Source organism: Teleopsis dalmanni, chromosome 2 (assembly GCF_002237135.1).
Source record: "Teleopsis dalmanni isolate 2A chromosome 2, ASM223713v2, whole genome shotgun sequence".
Lineage (NCBI taxonomy): Eukaryota > Metazoa > Arthropoda > Insecta > Diptera > Diopsidae > Teleopsis > Teleopsis dalmanni.
In genome coordinates, this window is record NC_051847.1 from 74,064,775 (window position 1) to 74,075,398 (window position 10,624).

Here is a 10,624-nt window from a genome sequence, read left to right on the forward strand (position 1 = left end):
GCAGAGTTGCATTTTCTAAAAATTTTTAATAATATATGTTCCACAATTAATTATATACTGTAGAATTTGATTTGTCAGTTACATGACGTTTACACTTACCAAAATGGCTCATTTCAAATCAGTCATTTAAAAGTGTCTCCATTCGTTTTTATTCATTTGTTTTTATTTCAAACAGCTGAACAGCCATATTCATTTGTTTTTATTTCAAACAGCTGATTTTTCAACATGCCTGTTGATTTCATTTTTGACCGTTGCCAAAAAAAAATGTTGGATGAAGGTGATTTATAATTCAAACCTTATATTAGGCGTGTTTATTTACTCGCAAATGTGGCAAAAAATGCATGATGATCTATATTTGCAAATGATAAGCGAGACATTGGCGTCACTATTGTAATAAATGCAGCAAATCTTGCATAAAGAAAATAGTGTTGTTATTTTGTGAACATTTCGGCCAGTATAGGCCTACAACTTACTGCTTTTTTCCATACTTGCGAGCTACCAAAAACGCATAATGTGTGAGAAAATGTGAGTAAATAGGTAAAAATCATACAATGTGATAATAGGTGTATTCGATAGCTTCGAATTGTGGCAAAAAATAATACCTATGTCGCTTAATTAAAATCGCTAACTTATACGCAAAACAACAACACTACTTTCTCTATCTAAACGGCTAGTTACGAATTGGCCAAATATCTTAGTGACTGTTTTTTTTTCTAAAGTCACCAAAGCATTAAGCAATCTATTGTGAACCTTCATTGGAAATTTCAATGAATATTCCATTTATCTGTTAAAAATTTGTAAACAAGAAATTAAAAGTTTAATAAATTTGAAAATTGTGGAAACAAAATATTTTAAAAATATGTAAAATTGTAGAAAAAAAATAATTTGAAAAATATACAAAAAAGTTTAAGTAATACATACAGAAAATATAATTGAAAAACTCTTTCAATTTTTTAACTTCTTAGTTGCTAACAAGTTAATACTTATTCAGGTATAAATATTCTAAACTGTAGACCAGTATGATAATTTTTTTTAATTTGAAAGAGGCGCACTAATATCATTTAAATCAGCTAAAGTGCTAATAGCTAAATATCCCATTTAAATAATCAGAAGAAGTAAAAAAGTATAATATTATTAATAACATATTCATATGTAATAATAGGCCTTTTCTTTTGTAAGTATATTACATAAGAACAACTGCTTATTTTAAAAATAACATTTAAAGCAACAACACTGCTCGCTAATTTAGTCCAACCTCTTTGAATTCGCTTAACTAATAAACAGCGTAAATCACATGGTTGTCAAGACAAAAAATTTGTCTATTGTGAACGACTTTTGAAAGTAGCTGCGACATTTCGACTAAACTGTCAACGAATGACAGTTAACAAATACATTACTTTTTCGGTTTATTATTTTACATGAAAAAAGATGAAAAATTATATTTTATACACAATCATGTAAAAAAAAATATGCTCACCAATAATTGCAAAGAATTATTATTCATTATCGAAATTTCAACATTTTATTACATCTTTTGCATATATAAGCCACACAAAATCTCCATTCTGTCCAGAGTTGCCATGGAGAGTAATGCTTATTTTATTTCGTTTTTTTGCGACATGCTTACAAAAGAAAAGGTCTAATATATTTAAATGCCCAAATTAATATCATTTAGTAGTATCTAATTTTCGACCACATGGGAATATATAGGAAAAAAGTAATTAAGTGAATTATTTACAACAAAATTTTAATCAAACTGACTTTTTATACAAAATCCATACAAAATGTTTTATTATAATGTTTTATTGTTAATAAATCTGTATATAAGCAAATTGTTATTCTATCAAAAGCGCTAAGATGTTATATATATACATAGTTAGTTAGTTAGTTAGTTAGTTAGTTAGTTCTTCTTTATTAATAATTTAAAAAACATACAATCATTATCCATACTTTATACATTTTGTTTTTCATTTAAAGCTATGACTAATGTCGTCAGCTTTACCTAGCGATTGCCTATTTTTCTAATCCCTCTAATCTTGTAGTGAGTTTGATGTTATAATTAGTATATATTGTTGGTGTGCATACATAAGTGCGGTTAAAAGATCTCATCTATAATTTGTTGCCTATATTTTATCGCTTGATTAAGATATGCGCATAAATTTAGCCAGTTCATTCCATTAAGGATACCATGCAATTCTGTTTGGCTCAAAGTCGTTTTCCCAAAATACTTGTATCTTATTTCCTTTAAAATTGGGCAAATTGCGAGAAAGTGTTTAACGTTTTCCGTTTCCTGTTTATTACATAGGCTGCAAACAGATAGTGCACCACTTACGTAGGGTAAATAATTGAGTTTGATGAGTTCAGTACGAGATTTGAAAATTGAACGAATATTTTCCACAGTATATTTATCATTAAAATAATTCATTTCCCCAGATTGTAAGTTAGTTCTCTGTATGTTTGTCTAGAGTAGCTTGTTTTGGCCTTATAAACAAATCGGTCTCTATCACTTTGATCCTGTTTTAGGAGAATGCGCTGCTGCCAGTCAATCCAACCATTCATGTCCTCTAAATTCAAATTTTCTTCATGTTCCTCGGCTAAATTTAACCATGCCGCGAAATACGAACACCTTCTACCTAAAAAGTATGTCGCAAGCCGTTTGGTAAGCCTGTTATCTGTGTGTTTCATAACAGCGTTAATATATTGAAAGTGGGATTTTAAAGTGCCGATATGTAGTGTTGATAAGCCCGTTTCCAGGTAAATTGCGTAGTCTGGCGTGTTGACAGGTAGGCGAAAAATACGTTTGATAAAATAAGTCAGCAGTTTTTCCACCTCATTAAATTTTTCAAAACCCCAAACTTGGGAAGCATAATTCATAATTGAGTTGACAGCAGCTTGGAAAACTTTGTATTTAACTGAAAGAGCTACCATATCATTTCCTAATGCTCTTCTCCATGTGCTGTTTATTGCTAGTTTTGATTCTTTTAACCTTTTATTAATGTGTGTTTCGAACGTTGCATTATATGTTATCCAAACGCCTAAATACTTATATGTCTTAACTACTTCCAATAATTTACCGTTAATGTTCCACTTTTCATCGCATGCAAGACGCCTTGCATATTTTTTAAATATTAATATTTTTGACTTTTCTATGTTGACTTCTAAATTCCAGGTATTACAGTAATCGTTCAGTCTATTTATCATTAGCTGCAAGGCTCTTGGTGACTCTGCAAACAGCACCACATCATCTGCATACATCAGAACCTTTATTAGCATGCCATCAATCATGATGCCACCGTTTAAAAAGTTAACCAGGTCATCTAAAAATAAAGTAAATAAAAGTGGACTTAAAACACATCCTTGCTTAACCCCAGACTGTGTAAGAAACCAATCAGAGATAATATTTCCATCCCACACTGCTGCTTTACTACCATGATACAAGCTCCAAATAATCCGCATCATTTTTGTTGACACTCCTAAGTTCCTAAGCTTATAGAAGAGTGCATTTCTTAGTATTGAATCGAACGCCGCCTTGAAATCCACGAAAAAGACGTAAAGTTTTTTGTTTCTGTCAATATACATTTTTGCAATATTAGTTAAAATAAAGATGTTATCCACAGTTGAATACTTTTTTCTGAAACCTGATTGAAATTCACTTAACAGTGCATGGTTATCAACCCATTCTTGTAGCCTCTCGTTCAAAATACTTGCAAATACTTTCGCCATGGCATTGTTAAAAGATATGCCCCTATAGTTTTCTGGATTCTTTGTGTCGCCTTTTTTGTACAATTGGAAAATAATCGACTTGCGAAAAGAATCAGGTACATTGCCGCTGTTGTAGATATAATTAAATGATGCTGTCATATTTTCAATAAATAGATCCGAAGCATATTTAAGGAATTCCATGGGTACTCGATCCTCTCCAGGAGCTTTATTATCCTTACACTTGTGCAATATTTTTTTGACTTCTGCTACTGTAATCGTTCTATCTAGTTCACTCATTTCAAGTATGGGCATCTCATAACTTAAACTCTCATTATGTATGCTGTTGTTTAGTATCCGCTCAAAGTGTTTACTCAGTTCCAGTGCGTCTAGCTTTTCATTTTTTATATGGTTCGTCCCGTTCAGTTTTCGAACTTTGCCCCAAAAGGATTTACTGTCCTTTGCTGTAGCTATTGAGATAGCTAGCTCATTATAGTAAGTCACTCTTTTATGCTGTAGAAGTTCTTTAAATCGTTTATTTGCTTGACTGTACTTTGTCATGTCTTCCTTTAATCCTGTTTTTTTAACTCTTCTTAGCCATCGAAAAGATGTATCTCTTAATATTTTACATTCCGAGTCAAACCATTGGTTTTGTTTTACGCTAGTTTTTTGCTTTTGTTGCAGAGGCTTTGCTGCATTATTTATACAATCCATTAAAAACTCAATTCCATTTGTTGAGCATATTGTCGCTTTATTTACTCCAATAATTTGTTGATTAAGTGTTAAATTATATATTTTCTTGATACGTTTGTTCCAGTATAGTTTAGGTAACAACTGTAGACCTGAATTTTCCTCCGAAATAATTTTCCCGGCGTGGATACTTACTGTAATCGGCTGATGGTCTGAGTAAATAAAATCCTGCACTTCGAAATTTTTGATTCTATTCAACCAGATCCCCGCTCCTAAACCATAGTCAATCGTGGTTGCAATAGTTCCTCTGTGAAATGTATGCTTGCCATCTTTGTCGCCCTCGCATCTTCCGTTCAGCACAGTAAGACTTACCGTATTGCAGATTTCAAGTAGTCTTCTGCCATTTCTATCTACTTTGTCATCCATAGCTTTGCGCTGTGCACTTAGTCCACTGGCTAGTAAAGTTGGGTTAAATTCCAAACATTGCTCCTTACCAATTCTGGCATTACAGTCTCCTACAACTAATATATTTTCGCACCCTAATTCGAACAGTACATCACTTAAGTTTTTAAAATCCGCATCCCAATTGTTGCAATTAATATATGTTGGAATAATGTACGCCAGTGTCTCTTCAAATTTTAGCTTAACTACCATCATATTCAATATTTGTGTAAATCGTATATTCATTTTATCTGCTAAGTTCTTCTTTATTCCATATAACATACCGCCACTAGCTCTTCCTTTGATTGCGACCCGAGTTGCTGGAATCCACCATAATAAATACTTTTCAAATACTTTATCAATCTTCTCCAAGGATTTTTCCATGAACGTTTCAAATAAAAAGAACAGATCAAATGAGTTTACATAATTTATAAAATCGCAGTAATTAACTTTCTTTATTAGACCTGCTACATTAAATGCTAAAATATTTAACATTTCTTTTGAATTTGAATCTAGACTTAAACTACAGCTGACAACATTGTCTTTATTTAGTTTTTTTGAGAATTAATTGTTTGCAAAATCTCCCAATATGTTACATTTATTGACTCCAGGTTATTGCCATAAAGTGCCTGCAGTACATCCCTTCCATTACTGCTACCGCATTTCAGCTCCTTTTCTTTATTCCAATACAACCATTTGTTGTCAATTTTCATACGATCCTCTCTAACTATTATATTACGACTTTGATCTACAGCACGCAAATTTTGTTTTAGTTTAAGCATGACCCGTTTATCTGATTGTTGTTCTGCGGTTAAGTCCCTCTCAATTGATATTTCCGTATTAGCGAGTTTTTTAATATTGTTGAAAATATTAAATATACACTGTTCTGCTTGGAACTCTGCAACGACTCCTATTTTGTCGTGTTTCTCAAATATTTTTCTTACAGAAGCTATTTGCACATCATCGACGTTCAGAACTTCAGCACATAATTTCCGAATCGACAATGTTGGATTGTCAGTTTTTTTCAAACCCTTGATAACAAGCGATTTTCGTTTTCGTGCGTTTATAATATAATTAATATTACGTGCATCCCGTTCGCGTTGTTGTTCGAGCTGTGTCACCTTCTGTTTTAGCACACGATTCTCTGCCGTTAGCTCTGTAATCTTACTAGAGAGTTCGCCCACTTCCGACACAATCACCTCTAAATCAGCTTTTGTTGGCAAGTTGCTTAGCTTTTCATCCAACAAGTCAGCCAATGATGCTCTCATTAACCCCATCAGTTCTGTTATATGCATATTCCCTACTTGCATTGTAGATTTCGCCTGGTTTATTTCTTCTGGGGAAAGTTCAGTCAATGGTCTTTTAGCTGCTGAGGTTCTTACTTGTATTTTTGAAACTTGTGTACTCGGTTTATTTGGTGTTCCTGCTGATGACATTTTGGAAGTTGTACTTTAAGTTTATCAAATTCAGTTTTTGATGCTTCGCCTAAAAGTCTATGAGAAAATTTATATATATATATAACAGCTTAATACTTTTTTTAAAAATTAGAATTTGTTAGCATAGACTCAAACCACTCTGAGCTTTACTACGTATAATTCGCCTTACGTTCCACTTATTTTCAGCACTTTTATTTACAATTGGTAATTACAGTTTTTGCATGCAACGCTATCTTGCCTGCAGAAGTCTCAATTGTATAAGATTGTACTAAACTTCACTTTTAACCGCTCACTTGAATGCGTTGCAATGTCTTGAATGTTTATTTATTATTACCACCCAATTGTAACCCGTTTTTCGCAATATAATTCACTTTAATTAATAAACTATACATATATATACAATTAACTTTTGATAGAAATTATATACACATATGGCGTATCATAAATCAGTTTATTTTATTTGTTTTTTTTTTATTTTGTAGTTTCATTTAATTTAAAATTCTATAGTGTCTCATAAAATCATTTAACATTTTCAAAGACCACAGATGATCGATATTTAGCAATAATCGAAGCAGTTGTATGGACAGTCAAGAATTAATTAATTTAAAATAAATTATTTTTACCATTCTAGCCTTCCATTCAATATATAATTAATAATTATTTGCATTTCTATTTAAAATATATTTTAATCGTAATAGCATGGAAACATATCTCTATATACCTATATAAGAATAAATAAATATCTTCATTTCAAAAATATTTATCAACACTACAAACAAAAAAATTTCCGCTCCGTGAATATGACGCTGCTAACGCTTGTGTGAGTTTGCATTTGACATTTCAACAAACGTCAAAAGAAATTTATTCCATTGAATTGAAAAGGTAGTACTTGTCAGTCTGCAATTTTGTTAAGGAATAAAAATGGCAACAGTTTGGTTACATGCTATCCGTCGCCAATTGGCAACAAAAGCCTCTAATCCAGGAACAGCTGCAACTGCTGGCGAGCACTCAGGTAAAGATTTATAAAACAAAAATAAAGTTTTGTTAGGAAAACTGTAGGTTAAGGTTATATAATTTTGTGAGCAAACGTACACCAACTCTAATGAAAAGTTTAATATTTAATTAAAAAAATTTAAAACTAAATATAATAAATAAAATTATTGATTATTTTTATAGGTGGCTACAAGGTTTGGAAGCGTTTGTCTTTCTTCGTCGCCCTGCCAGCTGTTGGGTTGTGTATGTTAAATGCTTACTTGAAGCATCAAGAGGAGCACCACAAGCCACGTCCAGCATTCGTCAAGTACGATTACTTGTTCAGACGTGAGAAGCGTTTCCCATGGGGTGAAGGTAACAAGAGTCTATTCCACAATCCACACGTTAATGCCTTACCTGATGGTTATGAGCATTAAACCGATGGTCCATAAACAAAATTGCTATTTCCAAAATTATCAAAGCATAAGTTAAAACCGTTGCAGCAAGATTTATATTGGAACTGGAATAGTTAAAATTATTAATTTATGTCTATTTAGATTAATTGCTGCAATTATTACAATTAACTATTCAAATAAATTTCTGTTCTAAAATAAAATATTAAGCTCTGTATTACTCCTTAAATGGCAAATCAATGCAATCAATGAAGTTGAGATTCATTTATTAATGTTAAAATAAAACTAACAATGAAAATCATTGGAAAATAATTCATATTATGAAAACAAAAGATAGGCGAGTAAATTTGCTGATATTTTCTATAAATACAGAGAAAAACTAATATGGAAAGTGCAACAGAAGTTTAATGCTAACATCTAGATTTATTGCTGTGTTCCATATTGTAGCTGACACCATTTGGAAATCTTAGGAAGAATAGAAAGAATATTTGGAAGAGGTCCCAAGTTATGACCTTCTTCTTATTTTGCACTACAGTCCAGTATGAACCTTGGCCTCCCTAAGGGTTCCGTAGCGGCAAAATTTTTCCGATGCAGGGTTGCTGGCCTTGCGATCAACCCCCAACTTGAAGGGCCAGATCTTCTTATTTGCTAACCCGGAGATAGGATAGGTGTTAAGTAGTTAGAGAATTTCCGCTCAACTATATGTTTTCAGGTTATACCACCTGTACTCGGTCGCCAGAATCTCGTATGTAGAAAGCGCCATAGTGTATATTTAACCAATATATATGTGGTTCTATATATGGTTCTGGTGTTTCATATAAATATATTCTATGGAAAGCAGAGTAGGATAAAGTCTAACTACGATATATGTGATCCTGAACTACGATATATGTATGCAGTAAAAATATTTATTTTATATTTATTAAATATTTATTTTTATTTAATATTTATTTATATTTACTAAAATGAAAGCGGATATGGTCCTAAAAATTTGTGCACCTTAAATATATTTTCTATGGATGATTTAAGTTTACTCAAAATATATGGATTCCTGATAATTAGCGTCCCGTAAAAATATTTTCTATTGAAAGTGTTATCGGGTAACCATAACCAAGATGGTTGTGATCCTGAAGACCTACTATTCCGTAAAAAGATTTTATATAAGAAGTGCAATAAGACGAACCTACCAAGATATTAGTGATTCTTAGACCAGTGTTCTCTTAAAAGATTTTCTATTTTTGAAACGCATTGATGGAATTTGTAAATTAAATTTATGGTTGTTGAAAGTATAATGGATTCACATTATTGTCACAATAATTCTCAAAGGATGCAGTGACGTGGCGACTTGGTTCCCAGCCGTTTCAAAAACTAACCTAAAAAATAATGGATAATTCTAATAGACCTTTGAAAAAGAACTGGTAAGCATACTTACCTATACTAAATTACAAATACTTAGATATTACATAGGAAACTGATAATAAAAGTAAAATTATTAACTTTATCAAAAACATAGTAAAATTATTGATAACTATATATTAGAAATTACTGGTGAGTAATCTTGAATCGATTATTCAAAAATTTGTAGTAATAATAATGCAGCGGTAAGAGTAAGATTCTGATACGCCAATCATAATGAGGTTGATTTTGCAGTGAAAAATCAAAAATTATATATGGATTTAGGCCCGCAAATACCCCTTATTACACCTGCTCAACTTTTTGCAAAGACCTTGATATTAATTGACTTGATTATAAGATCCAATTTAATCCGGAAATTTAAGCAATACTTGTTATGCCAGCTATATCAAAATTTTAATTGATTGGATCGTCTTTACTATGTAGAAACCACCTTGGTACTAATAAAGATTTTATATGAACATAAGATGACGTTTGAAGAACGCCTAATTTACATTAGACATAAGCGTAAGCTTATACTTATAAGCATATAAGGTTTTGTCAAACGTACTATATAAAAGATTGAAGCCAATTGTCAACCAACTGATTGGACCTTATCATCTATTGGACACCACCTATTTGTCAATTTCAAAGTTGCTTTTGACACTACGTCTAGAAGCACTCTCTATGCCGCTATGTCTAAATTTGGTATACCAGTAAAATTTATACGGCTATGTAAAATGACGTTGAGCAACATCGCCAGCTCCGTTAGAATTGGGAAGAACCACTCCGAACTGTTTGATACCAAACGAGGTTTCAGACAGGGTGACTCCTTGTCGTGTGACTACTTTAACCTAATGTTGGAAACGATAATTCAAGCAGCAGATTTAAACCGTACTGACACAATATTCTACAAAAGTGTAATGCTGCTTCCATATGCGGCAAACAAAGTACTTTCTGTCAACAAAGAAATCTCCTGAGCTTCTTGGGACCCACGTCACTATTGACAATTTTAAGTTCGAAGTTGTGAAAGATTTCGGTTATTTAGGAACTTGCTTAAATACCAATTATGACGTCAGCCTAGAGATTCAAAGAACAATCACTCTTGCCAACAGATGTTACTTCAGGCTAAGTAAGCAATAAAGCCCTCTCTCGACAAACAAAAATCACGCTCTATAAATCTCTTATCATGCCTGTCCTGTTGTATGGTGCAGAAGCTTGGACAACTACCAACAGTGATGAGAAGGCGTTAGGAGCATTCGAGAGAAAAATTCTTCAGAAGATCTATGGTCCCTAACGCATTGGCGACGAATATCGAATTAGATGGAACGATGAGCTGTATGAGATAGACCGCGACATTGACATAAAAATTCAGCGATTTCGCTGTCTTGATCATGTCGTGTGAATGGAAGAAAATGCTCCGACTAGAAAGTTGTTTGATACATTTTCCCGCATGTGGAAAACGCGGTAAAGGACGTCCGCATCTTCGGTGGAAGGACCAGGAGACCAACGATTTGGGGGCGCTGAGTACGCCCAACTGGCGACAGCAAGCAACTGATCGGGCTAACTGGCGGAGGCTAT

The 10,624-nt window shown here is 32.7% G+C and overlaps 1 protein-coding gene across 1 annotated transcript; it reads left to right on the forward strand.

Moving 5' to 3' along the window:
• The first annotated feature begins 7,039 nt into the window (after window positions 1–7,039).
• LOC119681045 (cytochrome c oxidase subunit 6A, mitochondrial-like) lies at window positions 7,040–7,834 on the forward strand. The gene is made up of 2 exons (XM_038094109.1): window positions 7,040–7,278; window positions 7,443–7,834. The coding sequence occupies exons 1-2, from the start codon at window positions 7,188–7,190 to the stop codon at window positions 7,673–7,675; spliced, it is 324 nt and encodes a 107-aa protein (XP_037950037.1). The 5' UTR covers window positions 7,040–7,187; the 3' UTR covers window positions 7,676–7,834.
• Window positions 7,835–10,624: the final 2,790 nt, after the last annotated feature.

What these genes read in the sequence shown, in the direction of transcription:
- LOC119681045 (XM_038094109.1), top strand. Translation starts at nt 7,188, where the DNA reads ATGGCAACAGTTTGGTTACATGCTATCCGTCGCCAATTGGCAACAAAA. An exon ending in AACTGCTGGCGAGCACTCAG is followed by an intron (nt 7,279 to 7,442) that starts GTAAAGATTTAT and finishes TTATTTTTATAG; the next exon opens with GTGGCTACAAGGTTTGGAAG.